This window comes from Sapajus apella, unplaced genomic scaffold, assembly GCF_009761245.1.
Source record: "Sapajus apella isolate SASKATOON/1434 unplaced genomic scaffold, GSC_monkey_1.0 scaffold14, whole genome shotgun sequence".
NCBI classification, from domain to species: Eukaryota; Metazoa; Chordata; class Mammalia; order Primates; family Cebidae; genus Sapajus; species Sapajus apella.
In genome coordinates this window covers 35,375,985-35,402,932 of record NW_022436954.1, presented here as the reverse complement: position 1 = coordinate 35,402,932, position 26,948 = coordinate 35,375,985, and the positions used below count along the sequence as shown (strand labels likewise).

General features: G+C 37.9%; 1 protein-coding gene across 2 annotated transcripts in view; it reads left to right on the top strand.

Moving 5' to 3' along the window:
- Positions 1 to 26,948, top strand: part of BBOX1 (gamma-butyrobetaine hydroxylase 1) — a 91,540-nt gene that overhangs the window by 27,943 nt on the left and 36,649 nt on the right. For both annotated transcript variants that reach the window (XM_032283706.1, XM_032283707.1), the window contains exon 5: positions 19,672 to 19,870. In XM_032283706.1, the coding sequence (XP_032139597.1) occupies positions 19,672 to 19,870 (199 nt within the window). The remainder of the gene's footprint in view (positions 1 to 19,671; positions 19,871 to 26,948) is intronic.

The following is a 26,948-nucleotide window of genomic DNA, read 5'->3' as shown; positions in this document are numbered from 1 at the left end:
TAACCAAGTTCTGCTTGCCTCCTGCATGACTTATTCCTCTCTTCCTGACTGGTCAAACTTTACCTATCCATTCTACAGGGTTCACTCACATCCTAATGAAGCCTTTTACCATTTATTCTACCCTACATTTATATTTATCCCTAAATCAAGCCACAAATATCAATAGAAAAGAAAGTAAGCCCAGGAAATAGGCATCATTTCATTGGTAACATTAAAACAGCAAGGCTTTCATATAGAAATGGGAACATACAAATTTTTCAAAATGAATTTTTTTAGAATCTGTTAGGAGAGAAGGTAAAAGAGTGCACTATATCAGGAAAGCTCTCCACTCATAAAATAACAGGTGTTAACAGAAGGAGCACACACGTTGGAATCAGCAGAGCTGGTTTTGACCTTTTTATGTGAACTTGACAGTTTCATAAATGATCTGAGTCTCACTTTTTCCATATTTAAAAGAGGCAACACCTATTAGCCTTGGGAGGTAAAGAATAAGTAATAAGTACTTAGCACAGTGCCTGGCACACTGTGGATGCTCAACACCTGTTAGATCCTTTCTGTTTCCCCTTTTCCTTCTAGTTAAAGCACCATAAACTTAAGAGCAGAGGCACATTAAAGAACATTTGGGTAAAGACAGGAGAGAGGAATAGTGCTTATAATATCCTATGTTTGAGCTCCCCCTACATGAAGAGTAATCATATTCTATTCCTGATTAAATACATGAGAGTATCTCAAACGTGGACAATTGCCATGAAAAAACTTTAGTCACACATTGGTTTGATTCCTAGCAAAAATTTACCTACCTGGTAGATAGTTTCATTTACATAGAACTAAAGAAGGCAGTGAAAAGACTGGTCAATTATGAACCTAATTCCAGCCAAAAATATAGAAATGTTTGGTGAAGCTGGAATGACCAACAAACTTGGAAGGAAGTTATTCTGTGTTATTTATTAGTCAAGGATAGCTACAGATGAAAATACCAGCAATCATCAGCTACATTGTATGTCACATATGTGCTATATACTTGAAAAAGAAAAATTCCAAACCCCAAATTGGTACAATCTCATCACCATAGAGGAGCGGATAATCTCAACAGAGAAGATAAAGAACAAATATCTAAAGGCAACAATGTGCCCATATAATGAGGAACCACAGTCTTTAAGCTCAAATTTCAGTAAGGCGTAATAGGAATTTCTAGCCCAGCCAGAATAAATTGACCAATCAAGATATATGATGGGTAACAACAGAGGGGACTAATGAAGTTATTTACTCGGAAATTTTTTTTTTTTAAAATGAGGAAAACCAAAGGAAAGATGAACCTACTGCTGGGAGCAGGTAGTCTAAGATAATTCTGCTCCACACACAGTATTTTCCCTCTCAGCTGATGATGGCAACTCCATCTCTCAGTAGTAGGCTTACCCTTGACTACTGTTTATCTCTCATGATACCCATCCAACTTATTAAAAAGTTCTATTAGCTCTATCATCAAAATAATTCAGAATCCAACTATATCTTGCTGCTTCTGCTGTTAAACCTCTGTCCACACTACCAATATCATGTGTCCCTCTTCTTCCTCCTATATCTTACTTCCTATTCCTATCCTACTCTTTCTTTTTTAAAATTCCTTAAAAGTATTTTCCATCCGCCAGTCATTGAGCTCAGCACTTAATATTTACTGCCCTGTTTAATCCTAGCAATAACTCCCAGGCAGCATTATCATTGTAACCATTTTACGCACAAAAAATGAGGCTGATAGAAATTAATAACTAGTTTATAATCAAAGAGACATGAAATATCAGAGCCAAGGTTTGATTCAAGAGCATCTGCACTGTTATCTTCTATTTTCCTCCTCCTCTATGTGCTCACAGCAATTTGTATGGTCCTCTCTCTGTTACTACAATTACTATACCAAATAGTCATTGTCTATAGTATTTGACTCTCCTTCACACTAGAGAGTTGAAATCCAGAGAAATAACTAATATTAGTAATATATATCATTATGGAGCACTTTCCATGCACCATGCATTTATTCATTTATCATACTTAATGAGTATCTGCTATGTACCAGGCACTGTTCTAGGTTCTGGGGAATCAGTGGTGAACAAAATAAGAAAAAAATTCTGCCTCCTAACAATTTACATTTTGGTAGATAAAGAGACAAATAAATGTACAAATATATCTACAATACATCAAGTAATGATAAGGACACAGACTCAGGCAGGTTGGTGGATGTGATGGTAGAAGTGTATGGAAATTCTCTTCTGAGTTCTTCTATCTTTTCACTGAAATAAGAATCAAAGTAACCAGATGAGCATAAATATGAGGAGAAAGTGTGGAAGGTTTGAGGATAGAAAACATAAGAAACGGTCAGATAGGGAAGTGTAAGATACAGTTAACTAGAGATTACAATAAAATAGGTCATCTTCATGTGTTTTCCTCCAGCCACATTCAGCTGCTTTGTTTCAAGTGAAGATTTAACCAGACAGCAGGCACATGATGTTAAATTCTTTATAGATATTATCTCATTCAAATTTTACAACTCCGTAGGTTGTTCTCATCCTTTATTTTCCAGATAACAAAACTGAACTTAGAGAATTTCTCACTTTCCAAAGGTCTTACAGATAGGAAGTGTTGGAATTAGGATTTGAATCCAGATGTTTCACCTTGAAACCTTGAGTTATTAAATTTGACAAATGACCATATCAGATGTGGCCTTTATTCTCATCTCTATATGTGCTTAGTGAGTTCCTTCTCAATGATCTAGCTTCAGATACAAAGTACATAAGTCCAGGAGACAAATACTTGGCTAACAGGCAATTCTTACATGTTCTGGTAGGCTGAAAAGTTAATATGAGCCATCAGAGTTGAGACTGCCAAAAAAGACTACTTAGATACAGGCTGCATTAGTAAAAATGTAGGAGTGAGCCCACCCTGCAGGAATAGACCAGACCATACCTGTAGTGTTATGCCCAATTCAAGATGCTAGTGCTGTCATGGGTCATCATCAAACTTAAACATGTCATCCAAGAAGAGCAGAGAGGGTAGTAGAGTGCATGGTACCCAGAAAGCATGAAGAAATACTGGGGATGCAAGAGATCACTTAGCATTACAAAGAAATACTTAATGTAGTGGTTGTCTTTATGCACATCTCCAAGACTGCCTGTGTTAGGCTGTTTTTGCTATAAAGAAATACCTGAGACTGGGTAATTTATTTTAAAAAGAAGCTTAACTGGCTCAAGATTCTGTAGGCTTTACAGGAACCATGATGCTGACATCTGCTCAGCTTCAAGGGAGGCCTCAGGAAGCTTACAATCATGGCTTGTAAGCTTGAGGGTGAAGAGGGAACAAATACATCACATGGTACAAGCAGGAGCAGGAGAAAGAGAGAGACACCACACAATTTTAAATGGCTAGATTTCTAGAAAACTCGCTATTTGTGAGGACAGCACCAAAAGGATGGTGCTAAACCATTCATGAGAAATTCTCCCCCATGATATCAGTCACCTCCCAGTAGGCCTCACCTCCAACACTAAGTATTACAATTCAACATGAGATTTGGGCAGGGGCATATATCAAAACTATATCAGTATTCTGAAATTCTGGACCACAGAATTAGGGTTTAAAAGAAATGTCATGAGCCAGGATCCAAGATGGCTGAATAGGAACAGCTCTGGAGTGCAGTCCCCAGCAAGAACAACACAGAGGGTGAGTGATCACCGCATATCCAAACGAGTTATTACTGCCCACAGACCAGGAGATTCCTGGGCTGAAAAGCACTATGAGTTTCCAACATGGCTGGTTAGCCAGCGCAGCAGGTTTCCGCACAAAAACTCACACAGATCAGGGTAGCCATTTCAACTGGCACCTGGGAGACAGAGCCGCCCATTCAACTGAAAAAAAGGGGGCTGAAACAGGGAGCCAGGTGATCTGGCTGGGCAGGTCCCACCCTCACAAAGACCAGCAATCTGAAACACTCTGGATTGAGAGGTTCACAGCAAGTGCAGCTGGACCTGGGATGGTGCAGCTCTGTGAGGGGAAGGGTGTCCGCTGTTACCAAGGCAGTCCACAACTATTGAAGTAGTCCACCATTACCAAGGCAGTCTGTCATTACCAAGGCAGTCCGCCATTACTGAGGCAGTCTGTCATTACCGAGGCAGTACACCATTACTGAGGCAGACTGCCATAACGAGGCAATTCAACTATACCTCTATAAACAAAACCACAAGGAAGTTCACACAACAGCTAGGGACAGCCCACAGCAGATCGGCAATGCCTCTGCTGTCAGACTATGACTAGGCTACCTCTTCACTGGGCAGGGCATCTCTGAAAAAAGGCAGCAGCACATCAGGAACTTATAAATAAAGCCTCACCTTCCCAGGACAGAGCACCTGGGAAAAAAAGGTGGTTATGAGTTCTGCTGCAGCAGACTTAAATGTACCTGCCCAGCAACTCAGAACAAAACAACAGAGCTCACAGTTCAGCACCTGAGCTCCTATAAGGGTCAGACTGCCTCCCCAAGCAGCTCCCTGACCCCTGTATGTCCAAAGAGATACCTCATAGAGGAGAGCTCAGGCTGACCTCTGGTGGGTATTCACCTGGGATGAAGATAACAGAAGAAGAAACTAGCAGAAACCTTTGCTGTTCTGCAGCTGACACAAGTGATCCCCAGGCAAGCAGGGTCTGGAGTGGACCTCAGAAGTCCTACAGCAAAGGGGCCTGACTGTTAGAAGGAAAACTAAAAACTGAAAGAAATAACTTCATCATCAACAAAAAGGACGTCCACTCAGAGACCCCATCCAAAAGTCACCAACTACAAAGACCACAGATAGATAAAACCACAAATATGGGAAGAAACCAGCACAAAAAGGATGAAAACACCAAAAACCAGAATACTTCTCCTCCTCCAAGGGATCATAACTCCTCACCAGCAAGGGAACAAAGCTGGATCGAGAAAGAGTTTGATGAATTGACAGAAACAGCCTTCAGAAGGTGGGTAATGACAAATATCTCTGAGCTAAAAGAACTTGTTCTAACCCAATGCAAAGAAACACAGAACCCTGAAAAAAGGTTTGATGAAATGCTAATGCGAATAAACAGCTTAGAGAAGAATATAAATGACGTGATGGAACTGAAAAACACATGAGAACTTCACGAAGCATACACAAGTTTCAATAGTCAAGTCGACCAAGCAGAAGAAAGGATATCAGAGATTGACGATCAACTCAGTGAAATAAAATGAGAAGACAATATTAGAGAAAAAGTGAAAAGAAATGAATAAAGCCTCAAAGAAGTATGGGATTATGTGAAAAGACCTAATCTACATTTGATAGGTGTACCTGAATGTGACAGAGAGAATAAATCCAAGCTGGAAAACACTCTTCAGGGTATTATCCAGGAGAACTTCCCCAACCTAGCAAGGCAGACCAATATTCAAGTCCAGGAAATACAGAGACATCACAAAAATATTCCTCAAGAAGAGCAACGCCATGACACATAACCATCAGATTCACCAGGGTTGAATTGAAAGAAAAAAATGCTAAGGGCAGCCAGAGAGAAAGGTCGGGTTACCCCAAAGGGAAGCCCATCAGACTCACAGCGGATTTCTCGGCAGAAACCCTACAAGCCAGAAGACAGTGGGGGCAAATATTCAACATCCTTAAAGAAAATAACTTTCATCCTAGAATTTCATATCCAGCCAAACTAAGCTTCATAAGTGAAGGAGAAATAAAATCTTTTATGAACAAGCAATTGCTGAGAGATTTTGTCAACATCAGGCCTGCCTTACAAGAGCTCCTGAAAGAAGCACTAAACATAGAAAGGAACAACCATTACCAGCCACTCCAAAAACCTATCAAATGGTAAAGAGCATCAACACACTGAAGAAACTGCATCAACTAATGGGCAGAACAACCAGCTAGCATCAAATTGGCAGGATCAAATTCACACATAACAATATTAACCTTAAATGTAAATGGGCTAAATGCCCCAATCAAAAGACACAAACTGGCAAATTGGACCAAAAGTCAAAACCAATCAGTGTGCTGTATCCAGGAAACCCATTTCACGTGCAAGGATACACATAGGCTCAAAATTAAGGGATAGAGGAAGATTTACCAAGCAAATGGAGGGAAAAAAATAAAAGCAGGAGTCGCAAATCCTAGTCTCTGATAAAATGGACTTTAAACCAACAAAGATCAAAATAGACAAAGAAGGGCATTACATAATGGTAAAAGGATCAATGCAACAAGAAGAGCTAACTATCCTAAATATATACGTACCCAATACAGGAGCACCCAGATACATAAAGCAAGTTCTTAATGACCTAAAAAGAGACTTAGGCTCCCACACAATATAGTGGGAGACTTTAACACCCCTTTGAAATCTGACACTAGAAAAGGATGCCCTCTTTCACCACTTCTTTTCAATATAGTATTGGAAATTCTAGCCAGAGCAATCAGGCAAGAAAAACAAATAAAGGGTATTCAATTAGGAAAGGAGGAAGTCAAATTGTCTCTATCTGCAGACGACATGATTGTATATTTAGAAGACCCCAAATCTCCTGAAACTGATAAGCAATTCAGAAAAGTCTCAGGATACAAAATCAGTGTTCAGAAATCACAAGCATTTCTATACACCAATAGCAGACTAACAGAGAGCCAAATCAAGAATAAATTGCCATTCACAATTGCTACAAAGAAAATAAAATACCTAGGAATAAAACTAACAAAGAATGTAAAGGACCTCTTCAAGGAGAACTACAAATCACTGCTTAAGGAAATAAGAGAGGACACAAACAGATAGAAAAACATCCCATGCTAATGGTTAGGAAGAATCAATATTGTGAAAATGGCCATACTGCCCAAAGTAATTCATAGATTCACTAACCACATCAAGCTACCTATGACCCTCTTCATAGACTGGAAAAAACCACTTTAAACTTCATATGGAACCAAATGAGAGCACGCATAGCCAAGACAAGTCTCAGCAAAAAGAACAAAGCTGGAGGCATCACGCTACATGACTTCAAACTATACTACAAGGCTACAGTAATCAAAACAGCATGGTACTGGTACCAAAACAGAGATACAGACCAATGGAACAGAACAGAGGCCTTAGACGCAATGCCACATATCTGCAACTATCTGATCTTTGACAAATCTGACAAAAGCAAGCAATGGGGAAAGGATTCCCTGTTTAATAAATGCTGGTGGGAAAACTGGCTAGCCATGTGCAGAAAGCAGAAACTGGGCCCCTTCCTGACACCTTACACTAAAATTAACTCCAATTGGATTAAAGACTTAAACATAAGATCTAACACCATAAACACCCTAGAAGAAAACCTAGGCAAAACCATTCAGGACATGGGCATAGGCAAGGACTTTATGACTAAAACACCAAAAGCATTGGCAACAAAAGCCAAAATAGACAAATGAGATCTAATTAAACTCCAGAGCTCTGTACAGCAAAAGAAACAATCATTAGAGTGAACTGGCAACCAACAGAATGGGGAAAATTTTTTGCAATCTACCCATCTGACAAAGGGCTAATATCCAGAATCTACAAAGAACTAAAACAGATTTATGTGAAAAAAAACAAACAAACCCATTCAAAAGTGGGTGAAGGATATGAACAGCCCCTTTTTTTTTTTTTTTTTTTTTTTTTTTTTTTTTTGAGATGGAGTTTTGCTCTTGTTACCCAGGCTGGAGTGCAATGGCACGATCTCGGCTCACCACAACCTCCGCCTCCCAGGTTCAAGCAATTCTCCTCCCTTAGACTCCCAAGTAGCTGGGATTACAGGCATGCGCCACTATGCCCAGCTAATTTATGCATTTGTAGTAGAGACGGGGTTTCACCATGTTGACCAGGATGGTCTCGATCTCTTGATCTCGTGATCCACCTGCCTCGGCCTCCCAAAGTGCTGAGATTATAGGTGTGAGCCACCGTGCCCGGCCTGAACAGACACTTTCAAAAGAAGACATTTATGAGGCCAACAAACATATGAAAAAATGCTCATCATCACTGGTCATTAGAGAAATGCAAATCAAAACCACATTGAGATACCATCTCACGTTAGTTAGAAAGGTGATCATTAAAAAATCTGGAGACAACAAACGCTGGAGAGGATGTGGAGAAATAGGCACACTTTTACACTGTTGGTGGAAGTGTAAATAAGTTCAACCATTGTGGAAGACAGTGTGGTGATTCCTCAAGGACCTTGATAAAGAAACTCCATTTGACCCAGCAATCCCATTACTGGGTATATATCCAAAGGATTATAAATCATTCTATTATAAAGATACATGCACATGTATGTTCATTGTGGCACTGTTTACAATAGCAAAGACCTGGAACCAACCCTAATGCCCATCTATGATAGGCTGGACAAAGAAAATGTGGCACATATACACCATGGAATACTATGCAGCCATAAAAAACGATGAGTTCGTGTCCTTTGTAGGGACATGGATGAACCTGGAAACCATCATTCTTAGCAAACTGACACAAGAACAGAAAATCAATGTGGAGAAATCACAATGTGAGAAAACACCACATGTTCTCACTCATAGGTGGGTGTTGAACAATGAGAACACATGGACACAGGGAGAGGAATGTCACACACTGGGGTCTGTTGGAGAGGAATAGGGGAGGGACAGCAGGGGGTAGAGAGGTTGGGGAGGGATAACATGGGGATTAATGCCAGATATAGAGGGAGCAAACCACATTGTCATGTAGGTACCTAGGCAACAATCCTGCAGGTTCTGGACATGTACCCCAGAACCTAAAGTGCAATAAAAATATATACATATATATTTTTTATATATATGTAGATAGATAGATAGATAGAGAGAAAAGAAAAGAAAGAAAGACCATGAAGGTCTATTGTGCCTCAGCAGAAGAAAGAAGCTGTGATAATTGGAGCTGTTTGGAACCCACTGTCCCTCAGGGAGGTGTGTGCCGTGTCACTAAAAGAGATGAAAAGGGCATTCTGTGACTTTTTTATGGATGTCATAGAAGAGAGTCACAAGGACAGAGAGTAAAACTGAGTTATCTATTTCCCTGCCAACTCTAAGGAAGTCTGGGATAATAATCTTGCTTTCTGACTTCCCATGGTACGTGTTTTCCTTCACTGTACAACTCTTTTCCCAGTGTCTTCAGTCAAATTGTATGAGAATCCCAAATCTGAACCATATTGTCTGATGCTGGACAAATTATCTAAGTTCCTTGTGTCTGTCTCCTCATCAAGAAAATGAGAACAATAATAGAGCATCTCTTATGGGATTATTGTGAGATTTATATAAATTAATCCATATAAAGTCCTTAGAAAGGTGCTTGAAATTAAAAGTGCTTAATAAATGTTAGGGTTCATTGTTTTTAAATATTTACAATGCACTGTCATTTATGGTTTCTTCATTATTTTATGTGTCATTCTCATTTTCTTCAGCTAGCAGGTCATTCTGGTCATAGCCTGAGCATACAGAATATGTCTATATTAGTGTTTCTTCATTATTTTATGTGTTACTCTTACTTTCTCCAGGTAGATGGTCATTCTGGTCATAGGACTGAGCATACAAAATATGTCAGGTACCTAATAGTCCAATATGAAAATGTGTGTCTCTCCTTTCAAGCAGGCTATACTTGTTTAGAAGCCCCATTTGTACATTCTCAGCAATACTTTTAGAGTTTTGTGAGGTTATCACCTAAAGATTTTATGGATTTCTTCATCTTTTAAAATATCAAAGTGCAATCAGACACAATCTCATATTTCGAGGGTTGCTTCTAGCCTCTAGTCATCATTAGGAAATAAGCAAAGATTTGTTTTGGATATAGACCATAATAGTTTTCTGAAAACCTTCAGTATTGGACTACACAGGTTGCGGAAGAAGGAAAGAAGTAATATTTAAAAAAAATAAAGATAAGTGGCATGATCCGCATAGGTCACAAGGAACTTACAATCTAGTGGAAGAGACGGAGGGAGTCTTGCCTGACCCAACCCTTGCCTACTTTTCCACCTCATCTGGTACGTGCCCTCTTGCCCCAGTTCTAGCCTTTATGACTGAGTTTTTCAAGCAAGACAATTACCATCTTCCCACTGTCCCTCCTACCTGACACTCTTCCCCCTGCCCTTTGCATGACTGACTTCTTTCATCCTTCAGGATTTGGCATAAATAGCTTCTCTTTAGCTTGGTGTTTCTTAATCAGCATGTCTAAATAAATTCCCTATCCCACTCCCAACATGCATTTATTATTGTTATATACTCCATTTGTTACCCTCATAGCGCTTACCAAAATTTTTATTTTAATGTATTAATATTTATCTTTTTGTTTTGCAACCTTTTTCCCCAACAAGGGAAGTGATCATATCTATCTTTATTCACAAATGTGATCTCTTTTCCATAGCAAGGCTTTCAACAAATGTGTTGTATGAGTGAAAGATTTCAACATAGCATGATGAGCACTGGGACTGAGGTCCTGAGGGGCCAGAGAAGTCAGGCATCCAGCACACCCTTAGCAGTTGCAAGAGATTTCCAGAAGGGCATTACAGAGGGCGCTAGTACCCTACCATAGCCCCTCAGCACTTGTCACATACATGTCAGCAGATTCTTGTTGCAAGACTGCCAATCTCCCCTCTCTGCCTGAGAGAGCACACTTGGCCAGCACAAAGACCCAATAGTGGATGCCCAGAGGAGCAGCTCTCAACCAAAGAGGGGTAGGCATGGGTAGCCTGAACACCTCAGTGTCCTTTCCCCAAGTAAGAAACCTTAAGTTATACCCTACAGGGTCCCTGTGAAGTCTAGTGGTGCTGAGCCTGTTGCTAAAAACAGTAACGTGTTCATTACAGCACTTACTAGAGGTTCTTTCCTGTCTTAATTCCCCATCTTCTATGAGTGTTTTCAGATATACTTTCTCAATAAACGTCTTGCATTTAAATCTTCATCGTGGCATCAGCTTCAGGAAAATCTCAACATAAGAGATTTGATCAGAATCTTGAAATACATGTAGAGTTCACTTGATAAGAAGTTAAAAAAAATCTAAAGAGGGCAGGATCCCTCCTCATAGTGGAGGAGAAGAAAATCAAAGCTCTGTTTTCCACTCAGCTGCCTTTCCTTTAGGAAGGGTCAGACTTTGTTTTGTCAGGGCCCCTAGAAGGTATTTACAGGAAAAGACAGTGAGAGATTGGCTGATCCCTAGCATATTCAATAAGCTATTTCAGAGCCAACAGCTCAGTTCAGTGCAGGTGGACAGAAGGTCCTAAACTCCTGAAATAACACGTTGCAATCCAGCATGCTGTGCTCATGAATCTTTAACTAAAGAGTTTCTTTGTGTCTTTTTCTTTTTTGAAACACAGCTCAGGATCCTGGAATGTGATGCTTAACCCTGAAAAGGAAACCTTGTACAAATGGTTCCTTGAAAACCAGCATGTAGCCTGTTCATAAATTTTATGATGTGCAAAGCACATGTTCAAGGAAGTATTTATTAGTAAGGCCATAAGTTAAATTAGGAAGTGTGGTTCATACCTTAAATATTTCATGATTTTCCATACTGTTTATGTACCCAGACCCAAGTGTGAAACTTAAATTTGTTTTTAATGTATCCTCCTGACAAATGATTTACTCTAGTCAAATGTATTTCTTTTGGTTCTCTAGATAGCTATGTTTTGCAGTTGGGGGAAAATAAGAAAACGTTTTTCAATTACTCTTTCAACACACACAAAGTTAAAATTTCTGTGCAGATATCATAGAATGATTTTCCTGCTGGATTTAATAAAATGTAGTATGGTTTCAGGCATATGAGTACAGGCATACCTTGTTTTATTGGACTTCACTTTACTGAGCTTCACAGATACTATGTTTTGGGCTTTTTTTGCTTGTTTGTTTTTTGTTTTTTTGAGACAGAGTTTCACTCTTATTGCCCAGGCTGGAGTGCAGTGGTGAGATCTCGGCTTATCGCAACCTCTGCTTTCCTAGGTTCAAGCAATTTTTCTGCCTCAGCCTCCTGAGTAGCTGGGATTACAGGCACCCGCCACCATACGCGGTTAATTTGTGTGTGTGTGCATTTTTAGTAGAGATGGGGTTTCATCATATTGGCCAGGCTGGTCTCGATTCCTGACCTCAGGTGATCCACCCACCTCAGCCTCCCAAGCATTTTTTACAAATTGAAGGTTCACAACAACACTCAAGCAACTCTATTAGCACCATTTTTCCAACAGCATGTGCTCACTTTTTCCCTCCATGTCACATTTTGGTAATTCTCTGAGCATCTCAAACTGTTTAATTATTATCATATCTGTTATAGTGATCTGTGATCAGTGATCTTTCAGCTTACTACTGTAATTTTTTTAGAGTGCCATAACCAGCACTCATATATGACAGATAATTTAATAAATGTATGTGTTCTGACCACTTTACTGTCCAGTCATTCCCCATCTCTCCCCCTTTCTCTCTTTGGGCCTCCCTGTTCCCTGAGAAACAATATTTAAGTTAGGCAAATTAATAACCCCACAACGACCTCTAAGTGTTTTAGTGAAAGGAAGAGTTGCATGCCTCTCACTTTAAATCAAAAGCTAGACATTATTACCTTTAGTGAGAAAGGGATGTCAAAAGCTGAGAGAGGCAAAAAGCTAGGCCTCTTATGCCAAACTGTCAGACAAGTTTTGAAGAATGCAAAGGAAAGGTTATAGAAGGAAATTGAAAGTGCTATTCCAGTAAACACACAAATAATAAGAAAGCAAAACAGCTTTACTGCTGATGTGGAGAAAGTTTGAGGGGTCTGAATAGAAGATCAAACCAGCCACATTTCCTTAAGCCAAAGCCTAATTCAGAGCAAGCCCCTAACTCTATTTAATTCTGTGAAGGCTATGAGAAATAAAGATGCTATAGAAGAAAAGTCTGGTGCTAGCAGAGGTTGGTTTGTGAGGTTTAAGGAAAGAAACGTTCTCTATAGCATAAAAGTGCAAGGTGAAGTCACAAACACTGATGGAGAAACTGCAGCAAGTGATCTGGAAGATCTAGCTTAGATCATTGATGAAGGTAGCTACTACACTAAGTAGAAGATTTTACATGTAGACAAAATGCCTAATACTGGAAAAGATGCCATCTAGGATTTTCATAGCTAAACAAAGGAGGTCAATGCCTAGCTTCAGCACTTGAAAAAATAGACTGACTCTTGCTAGGGACCAATACCGCTACTGACTTTAAGTTGAAACCAATGGTCATTTACCATTCTGAAAATTCTAGGGCCATTCATAGTTACGCTAAATCTGTTCTGTCTGTGCTCTATCAAAGGAGAAACAAAACAAGCTCACTGTTGAGACATACTGCTCAGAAAGAAAAGATACTCTTCAAAATACTACCGGCCATCGACAATGTAACTAGTCATTCAAGAGCTCTTATGAAGATGTACAAGGAGATGAATGCTGTTTTTATGCCTGTTAACACAGTATTCATTCTGTAGCCCAGGGAACAAGGAGTCATTTTGATTTTCAAGTTTTATCATTTAAGAAACACATGTTTTATAAGGCTATGGCTGACACAATGGTGATTCCTCTGATGGCTGTGGGAAAAATAAATTGGAAACCTTTTGGAAAGAATTCACCATTCTAGAGCTATTAACAACATTTTATAATCATGGGAGGAGGTCAAAATATCAACATTAATGGGAATTGGAAGAAGTTTATTTCAGCCCTTATGGATGACTTTGAGGGGTTCAAAACTTCAGCAGAGAAAGTAACTGCAGATGTGGTAGAAATAGCAAGACAACTAGAATTAGAAGTAGAGCCTGAAGATGTGACTAAATTGCTACAATTTCATGATAAACCTTGAATTAATGAGGAGTTATTTCTTATGAATGGGCAAAGAAAGTGCTTTCTTGAGATGGAACCTACTCCTGGTGAAGACAATGTCAACATTGTTGAAATGAAAACCAAAGACTTAGAATATTACATAAATACTGTTGATAAAGCAGTGGCAGAGTTTAAGAAGATTTACCTGAATTTTGAAAGAAGGTCTACTGTGGAAAAATGCTATCAAACAGTATCATGTACTACAAAGAAATCTTTTATGAAAGAATTAATCAATGCTGCAGACTTTACTGTTGCCCTATTTTAAGAAACTGCCACAGCCATCCCAGCCTTCATCAAAAACCAACATTCAGTCAGCAACCATCAACACTGAGGCAAGGCCCTCTACCAGCAAAAATATTATAACTCATGGAAGACTAAGATGATCATCAGCAATTTTTAGCAATAAAATATTTTTTAATTAAGGTATACATATTTTTTCAGACATAATGCTATTTCATACTCACAGACTAAAGTATAATGTAAACATAACTTTTGTATGTATTGGGAAACCGAAAAGTCTGTATGACTCATTTTATTTAGCTCTTCATTTGGTCGTGGCAGTCTGGAACCAAACCCACAATAACTCCAAGGGTACGTCTGTATCCCTGGAAATTAGAGTATTTTGCATGCAGGTCACTATGATGAATTTGAATACTGGTTAGTCACAGCAGTGTCTGTGAAAGTCACATTTAGCATAACAAAATTTAGGAGAAGCTTATATTGGGGCACAGGTTCTAAAGGGCTATGGCCCTTAGTCTCCGATTTCAGCAAAACTCCTAACTAGAGCACTTCAAAATGAGAGCTATGGTTGAAAAATTATAAACTTTGAAGAACTGAAAAACCATTGTAAACATACTGTGATGATAAAGTCCTGTAAAATTGGAATTATTTATACTACTGAGCATGCTGCCTATTGTATTGACAGCTGTGCATTATCCTGGAGTCTCTTTGTGTGAAATAGTTAACTTTACATATCTAATGGATAACATTTTTTTAAAAGAATATAAATATTTCTGTATCTTTAAAACAAAGACTATCATGTGTGAGTGTGTGTATGCTGTTTTATAATGGAAAAAAAAAAACTTGTATAGAAACAAAAATTTATTGAAACATGCTATGGAAGTATTTAGTGTGTGCCCTAAACAGATGCTTCTTGAATTGACAAAGTAGAAAAATATAAACTCAACATTTAAAGAAAATTCATCTTGTGAAAATGATTTTTTCAGTCACTATGTATTATATTTCCCTGCCACACAGTCACTGAAACCTCTGGAAAGTCATAATGACCTTAAGTAAAACCAAAAAGGCGTGGATCACTGAAATATAGTAGCATAAATTAAGAAGAGAAGCTGCTGATTTTTCAGTCTGCAAAGCCTTGGTTCATTTCACCAAAGGTGAATAGTGATGTTGTTTCAGTGTTGTGCAATGAAACCTGCTCATGGTGTTTTTTCTACATTTAAAATTCTGACTAGGAGCCAAGGTTTATCTTTAAACACCCATGCTTGAACAAGTTCAGACAAAATGTTCCTAATTGTAACTTGCTCTGCTTTCATTTTTATCTAGCAGATTTCCTTTATGAGGGACAGACTAAGCTACGGACATTCAGGCATAGGACATAAAAATACCTATGATGACAGGATTTCAAAGCATCAAATGTTTATTTTTTATGTAGTTGTTAAAATTACAGATTTTGGAATCAGTCAGTCACCTGGATTTGACTAAGTAGTTTTGCAAATCATTAGCTGCATGACTTGGAACTCTGTTTCCTTCTCTATAACATAGCAATACTGAAAGCAACAAATATTGCATATATTTGTTGCAGAGAGTAAAAGAAATAAAGCATGGAAGCATCTAACACTGTGCCTGACTTGTAGAAATGTGACCTCGATCACATTGGGGTCACCACCTGAGACGCTGATTACCACCTGCAGAGGTGGTAAATCACTTAAAATAGGTGTGAGAGTGCATTTATTCATCTGTCCTGCAGACCCTGACTCAAGGACAGATGAATAAATGCACTCTCACACCTATTTCAAGTGAGCTAGGGATGGTCGTCAGCCACTTTCAGAGAGTGAATGCAACCAACTGACCAAGATCCCCTGTACATCCTCACATTTATTCAGTGTGGATTTAATAATAGAAGTTCTAAGTCAACAGGCTTGTGTATAATTAACATGGTTAAAAGTGTTTTTACGAATGATAAAAGCATTAGGTTCTGGGGCCCAGAGTAAACACCCTTAAGTGGTAATTCCCCTTTGACCACCCTCTCAGAGGGCCATCCAGCACAAAGTTTACATAAATAACAGTTAGAGTAAAGACAAAGGATGTGGGCTAAACAGACTTAACTGGGAAAACCTCTTATCATCTCTATATTTTTCCTACACTAATGTAATGAACTGGCTGCCTTCAGCCTGTCCCAGTAAAATCTTTCGGCCTTCCAAAAGGTTTGAGACTATAATCTATAACTTTCCCTAATATTTCCCTAATATTTTGCCAGCCACCCCAAGTGAACCCCAACATAGAAAGTATTCAGCAAATATTAACTATTATTATTGATACTATGGGTCTTCCATGTAGCAAATTCCATGATATTGCATGGTCACAAAAGATCTGCAGAGTAAGTATAATTGTCTCTATTTTATAAAAGACTGAGACACAGAGAAGACACCAAGAAATGATAGCATCTGGTACAAGGCTGGACAAAGATTCAAACCCAAGCTTCTTGCCTCCTTGATGCATGACCTACCTAATATAGTACCAGGCTATTTATTTAAATTAATTAAAAATTACATAAATAATTTTATGTAATTTTACATAAAATTTTACATAAGATGTCAAATTGAGATTTGACATCTTATGTAAAAAAAACTAAAGTTGCCTCTGTTTCACCAGCCAGATGTCAAATCTCAATAGCCATGTGTTGCTAGTAGCTATAATATTGGACAGCACAGGTATGAAATATTTTCAGCATTGCAGAAAGCTCTATTGGACAGTACTGTAGTCTGTACCTCTACTATCTCTCTAGGCTGGTTCACTCTCAATTTAATACATTTTCCTAAAAATCTTAATAAATGCTCACCAATAAATTACTTACACAGCTGTAGTAAAGGCAACACATTTACTATAGGTAATCATGTAGACAATACCTAATTCCAGCTAATAGTCTATATAGGAATGGAAAATATATTTTTAGACCAATTACCACAGTGTCAGAAATCTAGAAGAATTTCCAGCTGCAATTTAGGCAAATGTTTTGTTCAGTGATAAGAACAAATGGTGATGGGAAATCCTAAAACCAATATGAAAATGCCAAGTGAGTCTTTAACATCCCATTTACCTCTAATACTCCATGAGCCCCTGATTTCTAAAAAGCTTAAAGCTGTTTTCAATAAGTCTTTTAATTTTCTGGACATGGTCCATTTAGGTGTGAGCTTTGGTAAGAGGAAATGGTGATTTGTTATTTATGCCTTTTTTGTGCCTTTAATGCTGATGTTTTGGTCAGTAAATTTTTCTTCTCACTAAAACCCAAATGACCTTTCCAGTGAGGCAGTCAACATGTAATATGTATACCATTTATCGTCCTCTTCCTGAAAACGTTTTTAATTGGTATCAAATATTATAATCTGGGGACTGTAAACACAATGAGAAAATGGGAGTGGCAAAGCAAACAATCACACAATCCAATATTCAAAACAAAGCCTCATCTATTGCCTCTCTGAGAATAGGCTCTTACCATTTGAAATTAATCCCATTTGCTTTTGGAAATAATTGAGGTATAAAGAACAGCCCTGGAGAACTTCATGAATGTGAAGTGCAGCTGGGCATCAAGAAAGAACATTAGGCAAAGGATCAGAAGACTTGATACCATCTTGATATCCTGAACATATCTCAACTATAGCCATGATTGTATTTTATTTTAATTGTCACCTTCCATGTCCAATTCCTCTATAGACTGTGAGCTCTTCAAAACCTATTGACTATTACCGTGCCTTGTGACATGATAAAATATTAGCCTATTGAAAAGATAAACCAACAAATGGCATTGATTGGGTAGCTCATATAATCAAGGAATACTAAGAGACTGTATCAAACCATCCTTCCTTCCTCCCCCAAAATGTATAATCATCCTGAAACCGTCATGCCTCATTGTCTGTTATTACTTTAACCAACTTGCTCTGGTCTAATAAAACACAGCCCCTGTGCTGACCTGTTTCTCTTTGCCAAGGTGACTTGGTTAATATTAAATTCTAAGGTTTTCTTAAATATCAGAACCACTTGAAAATCAATGCTTAAGGAGCTGGAATGACTGTAGTTCTTTAAGTTCTGGTTACTCCTCACAGAGAGAAAAAGGGTTAAAATTGGGAATTCAGAACCAGTGGCTGGGTATCAGCTCAACTTTCAGAGATGATACAGTAAGTCACTGGGGCCTGTAGAATGTGTTCAGTACTAATGAATATTAGCATAGTCAAAAATTAATTAATTTTAAAAAAATTAATGCGGCACTAGGGAGGCCTGATTTACAGTTTGCAATTTTGGTCCCGGAAATTCTGGCTCATTTTGCAAGCTGCTATGTTTAATAACCCAGAAACTTTGGCAATATACACATTTATAGCCTAATCAGGCCTTCGTACATACACACACCTACTCACCTCTGCCAATGTCCTTATGCAACTAGCTGGTAGAAGAGCAAGAAATAGCTCCCTGCACCTGCATGTATCTTTTTACTACTAAAACCACTATCTGACTTCTCCAAAAATTCCCATTTCTGCAGAAACAGCTATCCTGACATCAAAGAAGCAATGACTTCCAGTCCGCAATTACTACAAGAGGCACTGACCCATTCTTCATTGTTAAACAGGGGGCTTTATTTTGTTTCTATAAAATGATGCATTCCCCAGCTAGAAAAGTAAAGCATTGCTCACCATGATATTGAGATCATAAATTCTCATTCTGTCACTTTTTAGGAAGGCTTACCTTCCTAAGGCAATTTTCTAACCAAGAAAGGAAGAAATCAAATAGATTAGCTAGAGTTAGACTTTTCCTGAATGCAGTTGGTAATATCTGTGTTATTTTCCTTGGCAAATTTGCATTTCCTCCGTGTTCCTCTTCCTTTGTGAGAGCCTGGTTTGCAAGCCAATTATATTTTACATTTTTCTTTCTGTTTTCTCAGTTAAGCATTTTTATGAGCATTTAATCTTGAGGAATGAGAGAGCTAAGGGAAGGCATTTGACCTTGACTGTGTGGCACTCCCACAAAGGGTCTATGCATTCCAGGAACATATCTTCATCTTTTCTTGCTGACCCCAAAGGATGACTTGATCCCAGAGGTTGCTTCTTATCAGGTAAAATAAGAAGAAAGAAGAGCTGTACCTACCATGTCAAAGCTCTCCTCAAACCCCAGATCCCGAGAATAGGTATAGGCTGTTCTAACCTACCATTTTGATTTTATCATCTATTTGGAGTTAAGCAATATAATTTGGCTGTTAATACCTACAGTATCTCAGAGTTATTTCTAAGCAGTGTCCATACAGAGAAGCCCTAGGAACATACAGATCAAGAGCCATTCATCAGCTACACAATATTCCCTTAACAAGTGGGGCATATTGAATACCTGCTATGGGCCAGACAGAGTTGTAAGCAGGAGGCATGTAACAGAATGGTGTGGCTCCAAGAAAGAAAGGCCTAGTAACTTGGACATTTCTCATATAAACAACATGTAATAAACTCCATTATAAATCAGTGATCAACTTTAATGAACTAGTCCCTTCTCTGAGGTTATCATCCTATGTAAAAAGAATGTAATCCCATCTGTTTTCTTATTTTCTCAATTCACAGAATGTCAGTACTGGGGCTCAGAGCTCCAGCTACCTACTCTGGATTTTGAAGATGTTTTACGATATGACAAACATGCATACAAGTGGCTCTCCACCCTCAAGAAAGTAGGCATAGTACGACTCACGGGAGCATCTGACAAACAAGGAGAAGTTTTAAAACTTGGGAAAAGGATTGGTTTCCTCTATCTCACATTTTATGGGTGAGTCACCAAATGGTTTGTATTCTGCCATCACGGATAAAGTTTGATATATTTCCCAACTGAGGAAGACCTCCTTGATTGAAGATACAGAAATTTTCATAATGTCTTGAGTAGAAGTCAGATGGAAAGAAGAGTCTAAAAGTAGTATTTTGCTGAGAATTATAATTTTTAAGAGCCTAAAAGCCCAAAGACACCAGGCACCATAGACATAGGCTAGTTATAGGTGGTGTGTATAGTCTGCTTGGGTTGCCATAACAAAATATCACAGATCAGAAAACTTAAACAGCAGAATTTTTTTTTATAGTTCTGGAAGCTGGAAGTCTAAGATCAAGGTACAAGCAGGGCTGGTTTCTGGGGAGGCCTTTTTCTGGCTTGCAGATGACTGCCTTTTCACTGTGTCCTCCCATGGCCTTTCTTCTGTGCATAGCACACTCCTTCTGTCTCTTCTTCTCATCGGGTCACCAGTCCTATTAGCTTAGGGCACCACTCTTATAACTTCATTTAATCTTAGTTACATCCTTAACGGCTCTATCTCCAAACATTGGGGGTTAGGGCTTCAACCTATGAATTTAGGGAGACATCACTTATTCCGTAACAAGTGTGATGAAAGACCGTGTTTCTCCAAGACTTTACAACATATTAAACTTTATGTTAAAGTTCATTAACTTTTACCTCCCAAGAGTTGGCTGAAATAAAGTTGGGCCCTGAGAAATTAAAATCAGCCAGAGACGTGCTAAAAAGATAAAACCAACATTCATAAAATTAAGCCTATGTGCTTCAGTCAGTAACAGGGAGATATAATTAATTTTAACTTTGGAACAAGAGGCTGTTTGCGTAAGAATTTCCTTGGAGGTAACATTAATTATAAATAGTGAAGCACTAACAACAGGAAACACTTATGTAGACATGGGAGTATAACTGTATTTCTTTAGAGTGAGCCCCTCATGTGAAATTAATACAATTATTCTTGGGCTTGTGGAGTAGAGAGCATTGAAAGTGAAAGGAACTTTCCAACTCCAAAGGTTGCAACTGGAAGCACACAAGCTGTATTCAGATGTTTGGTTTGGCCCATATGATGTTGAAAGAAAATGGAATTAGTTGTCAACACTTAAAAACTGGGAGATTTTACATTACATGTGGATCTGACTTTTCCTGAAAAATCAGATCTAGCAACAACAGAGCCTAAATCCTTGCACGCCAACAATCTGCTGCATACAAGTAGAGGCCGCCCTTGAAGAGAGCATAGACTCACTCTCCATTTTGCTGAAATCCTCCACCCTCTCCAGACCTGTAAGAGCCCTGCTCCCCTTTAGGTTTGCCACCCCTAAACTACAGTAAGACTTGGTCTATAGATAAAAGCAGACCAAAAACACTCAATCACTTAAAGACTCTGCCATCTCTGCCATGTTTAGACTTGGACAACCCAGCACCTACTCTGACTCCAAAACTTACATTTACCATTAGTAGATTTCTGTTGTATAAAATTTGTATCTCCTTTATACCTGCAAGAATGTTAACTGCTGTAGAGATTACAGCAACAACAGACAAAGGAAAGAGGGAGAAAAGTCTTAAAATTATAAAAGGCCTCAACCATATTATGTATTCTTCATTTAATTCTCATAATAACTTTCTGAAATAGATATTATCCTTCAGTTCACTGATAAGGAAACTGAAGCCCAGATAATTAATTATAACCAAGTGTCCACAGATAGTAATAAAGGAACCAGAGTTTGAATCTGGGTCTGTCCTATCTATTGGCTTTCTATTCTACCTTACTGTCAATAATATGAAGAAAGAACATGGAAAAGAAGAGCTTTTAGCCACTGGTGTTAAACTGGACACTTCAAATCTCTTCTAAGTCATTTTACTTAGCTTTTTATTTACTGACAACAAACTTTTTGTATCTATTCCAAGGCATTTCACAATTTCTTAACATTGGCCAAGTTTTGGGCTCTTTGTTGGAGTTCCCTAAACTACCCCACAAACCCATCACACTAGGGGTCAGAATCTTAGTTTGATTTATTATGTTTGTTTTGAAGTTGTTTTGGTTTTGTAGGACCTATAAAAGGGCTTAATAATTTGGCCACTGATCTAATATTGTGAAATGATTGGAATAAATACTAAAGGTCTGTTGTCAAAACACATCAGACCTCCTACTACTATTCCATGTCCTTTATGGACCTTCTCATCTAACCAGATAAGTTGAACCTACCCCATCTCACCTTCCTTAGATGATTACAATTCTTACCTGAATCTCTCAAATTATTCACATGTCAGAAAATGCCTCTCTTACCACCTTACCCCTTACTTCCACCACTGATGATCAAGATCTCACCACATATCTTTTGACAATTTTTAATTCTCTACTTCAAGAACTGACAGAACAGTTTTGTTATTTTTATTATTATTGTTTTATTTGCTTTGTTTTTGTTCGCATCGTCCAGAGAATAAGAAAAATGAATATTTTCTCTAACATTGTAACCTTTTTCTGTTTCTCTGTAAAGTAATGTGCAAAAGTGATATGAAGTCTGAGCAACACGATATTTAAAAGAAGAAGGGAATCTTACAACAGTGGTTCTCATCCTAAGCTGTATATTGGAATAGGCAATTTAAAAAATACTGACATCTGAATCCCATCTCCAGAGTTTGTTTTCTTTTTTAATTTTTTTTAACAGTACTGGTATTTGGCCTGAGTATCAGGACTTTTCAAAACTCTGCAGGTGATTCTCATGTGCAGCCAAGGTTGAGAACCTCTAGCTGAAAGGAAGGGGGACTTCAAGAGAAGGCAGATCTCCCAAGGGATAGAACTTGGGTGCTTTACGTCATATGAACTCTCACAATGATGTGCACTAAATGGCATTTACCACATTCTGTTTTCTACTTTGGTTGTGCCTGAACATGACATCTTCAGAACAGACTTAGTAGCTGCCTTAATGTCCCTCTCTTTCATATCTTTGTTTCTCCACTGGAAAAGTATCTTACTCTTGTTTGAAAACCAATTGTTTGATGAATGAGCGAATGGAATGAATAAGTGCACACAATAAATAATGGAGGAGAGCTACTGAAACAATAGAAGAGGGATAGAGAAAGGAAAGTAGGAACAGATTAAAAGTAAACTTTGCTCTCCATGCAGATATTTCAAGGAACCTTGTGACTGCTCTTGGTTAGATGCCTAAAACAATAATAGCTTGCTGCTGGTGCCACGTTAGACATGCCTTCCTTGGGAAACTAAAACCCACCTCGCACTTTTCCATTCAAGTAGGGTTATTAGTTTGAAAAATGTTAAATGCAAGAATCCAAAATGAGAATGAGAAGAGCTATTTTTGTTTCTTGGCTGTCATCTCAATTGTTAAGTGGTTGGTTAGATGAACAAAAAACAGTAGATTCCAGCATTTCATGTAGTCTTCATATACAGTAGGCAAGGAATAAATGTTTAATGAATAAGTCATGCCTAAATATTTTAAATGGACTATAAACTAGCAGATGAATGCAATAATTATGAGAACCTTTCACCATTATAAACTTATGTTCAACTAAATCAAAAGGGCAATAACTTTCAGGACAAAAGTGCATGTCATTTTCCACATCTGTATTTTCTCAGATGCTTGTCATTATTTTGTCAGCACATCATCTAGACAATATTTTTTATGCAACCATGTGAAATGCTCAGTAACTTTACTGACTTGATAATGATGAATATTTTCCTGGGACAAAAGAATATCAGTGAGTAAAGAAACTCTCATTGTCAATTTTGTCAAATACATGTAAACATGGAGCAGTATGTAAAAAGACAAACTTTTGAGAATTTAAACCTTTGATTTAGGACAGGTTTAACAGACCAATGCTAAAATGCCTCATCTTATGTCTTTTCTCTTCCACCAAAAGAAAGAAAATCAATGAAAATAATTTTCGTGAGCCCTTTTGGAAAAGGTGATACTACTTAAGAAATAAATTTTATGACATGACTTAATCCATTGGGAAATAGTTACTGTAACCTATACCACACATGGTCATCTTCAATGATTTTACCAAGTTGGAATGTTTTTTTTAGAATGTATTTTACAATGTAAATCCCAAAGAAACTAAATTTCTGTCAATCAAACAGAGTATCTTTCTTGAATACTAATATGTGCATGGCACTGTACTAGGCATTTTGTACTGAACTGTTTAGATTTGGGTTGCTACTCTATGAAAAATTATCTTTTGTCATTGCTGTGTGTGGATGAATGTAAATACTTGAATTGGCTTCCTTTAAATAATCCAGGCCAATAAAAATTCCATAAAACCAAGGAACAGACTGAAAAGTAACCCTGGACTTCTGTCATTTCAAATGAGGGAACATCATAGTCAATGTACACCAACAGTTCAAAGAGGGTGGATGACAGGAAGGTGAGCCTCTCCCAGCATGCTGCAAACCATGTCAATACGATCTTTAAACAAAATGAATCCACTCCTCACAATTTACACAGGTTACCATTGTGTAAATAGGTGTGGCTTAATAATATAAATTTAATTAAGATTATGCAATGTCATGCAGCCCTTCCTCCCATTCTCAAGCTAATTGAATTCAGACACATGCCATTTCTATGACCTGCCATTCTTTCCCATTCCTGGCCATCCCCTGAATCAGTCCCTTTCTAACCTGTTTGTTCAGGACTGTTTCCTTCTCTTCCTGCTTAACCTTTTGTTTGCTGCATGTATCTCTCTTGCTTTTATAGCTCCTGAACCTTTATTCTGCCTACAGACAACTTGTGCCAAGTCTGCCTCTCTTTTTGGTTGCTTTTTGGCCTTTCTTGCCCTTTTCACTTGACTTACCAACATTTTTCCTCTTCCCTTTCAACTACCACACCTACTACATCCTCACTTGACCTGGTATCCTCTGCAGCACTTCAATAGAAATTCTCTCTCAGCCTCTGTTCTGTGAAACCACTTCCAGTACCTCATCCCCAAGCCCTGGCATTATAATAAAACAAAATAATTATATACTCCTTATGCATATGAACTAGTTTTGCACTCTTGATGGCCCATCAGGAAAGAGAAGTGGAAATTCACTCCCACAAATTCACACAAAGGCAGGCAATTTCTACTTTTTGTTGCTGATTCTATTTTTAGTAGTCATACATGCATTATATTAATTAAAAAATGAACAACACTGGTGTAAGATGTCACTACTTTTTTTGCTGGACTGTAGTAATACATGGTCTTTTGATACTATCATTCTGTTAAGATAATATTGAGACGTTCAGACGATCTTCGCTAAAATGGCAAAACTCAAACCCTGAAAATTCCTTTTCTAATGAGTTGGACAACTAAATAAACTGGAGAGGCCAGGGTATTATTATTTACATAAGCTCATCTGTGAGTATGTGTGTGTGCATGACATTGTGAAAGAGAGAGAAAGAAAGACTTGGTGGGAAGGGGCACAGTGTCATTTTTAAAAATATTTGTCACCTATATTTTGTATTATTAATTAATTATCATGCTTTTAACTCTACCAGTCAGAATAACCTTTGAAAACTAAGAAGGCATACCATTATCATTGCCATTGTCATGTTGAGCTCCTTATAGGCATAAATGGTGGCGTAATCAGGATTGTATCTTTAATATTAACTCAGCACCTGACACAAAATTATCTCTCAGGAAATTTTAATGAAAGGGAATGTGTGCTAAGTAAGATATTGTAGGCTTCATCTGATCAAGACTTCAAAAACTCTTTGACAACATTGTCAACATTTATCAGTCCATAATTTAAAAATCAACCTCATGGGCAACTCAAAGCGACTCTTCTTCCTCAGAAAGTCAAGCAGAAGAGAATAAAACTTCTAACCTTAGCTAGCGAGACTTCCTCCTTTTTAGAACTAAGCCCAGAAGTTCAGATTTGTTTTTTTTCTAAGAATGTTTTATTTGCTGGCACCAGCAAATTGCATTAATACAAGTGGTGAGGATTACACTGGTAAGAATAATGGGGTAAAGATGGAAAAAAAGCTGAAATATAAACTTTAAGGAATGAAATAAAGAAAGCAAGAGTTAATGGGAAAAGGAGGTAAAATAAATGTGGATCTTGGTGGTAGTCAAATTTTATCTTGTATAGCATTGCATGGAAGCTATATAACTGCTGAATAAAACTTATAAGTGTACAAGTTTATAGCAGAAAATATAAATAAATGCTTTGGAACATTTACACCAAAAAGGTTTACGAAGAATTGAGGACCCAGTGCCCCAGAACATCTGTATTGCATTACTTCCTAGAGAGCTTCTCACAGGATCAACAGGGAACCAGTCTAACCATGGCTTCACCGTGGGCTATCTGTAAGTGAGGCATTGATCTGAGCTTTTTGTGTAATTTCCCAGATCTTTTTAATTCTCCCTTACTGAGGACTTGCCTCACTCTTTCTGCAGGGGTATTTTAATACCTGCCATGTCCTTTGAGGTTCTTAGATGAAAGTTTGCTGGAAAAATGTAGAATGCTACTACTACTGCTCAGTGTTACATTTTCATGAGTTCCTTGCATTCAGGCTTCATTGGATTAATAAAATAAAGTAAAATAGAAAATGTGTCTAGTGAGCTGTTTATCAAATCCACCAGCCAGACCAGTTAAGGATTAACAATATTTAAATGGCTTCTGGGAAGTACAACTATAACACAGCTTTCCAGCAACCACTAGACTTCTGCTCACATTTCTGTAAGATGTCTTGTAAGCCAGCCCAGTAGCATTTCACAGATTAGATTGTATTTGAGGATGTAGAAGTGAAAAATATTACTATTTCTTGGCATCTAGCCCCTAAGAAATTGCTCCTATCGTAAGTACTGCCTCCAAATCTGACTTTGAAACAGCTACGTGTTTGAAATACATGTTACTAGAAAACATTTGTGAAGTGTGGGGATTAGAGAAAAACAAACTAAGTTTACCCATTTGTTGATGTTTCTAATTAGGAAATTGCTTGAGAAAACCACACAGCCCTTCTTGAATAAAAAAAATGGCTTTTAGGTTACGAAAAACCAACCTAGAAATAATTCAAACTTGAGAAGAAAAGGAAGAAAAATTCTCCGAGTTCTAAATTTAATTGTAATCCCATTC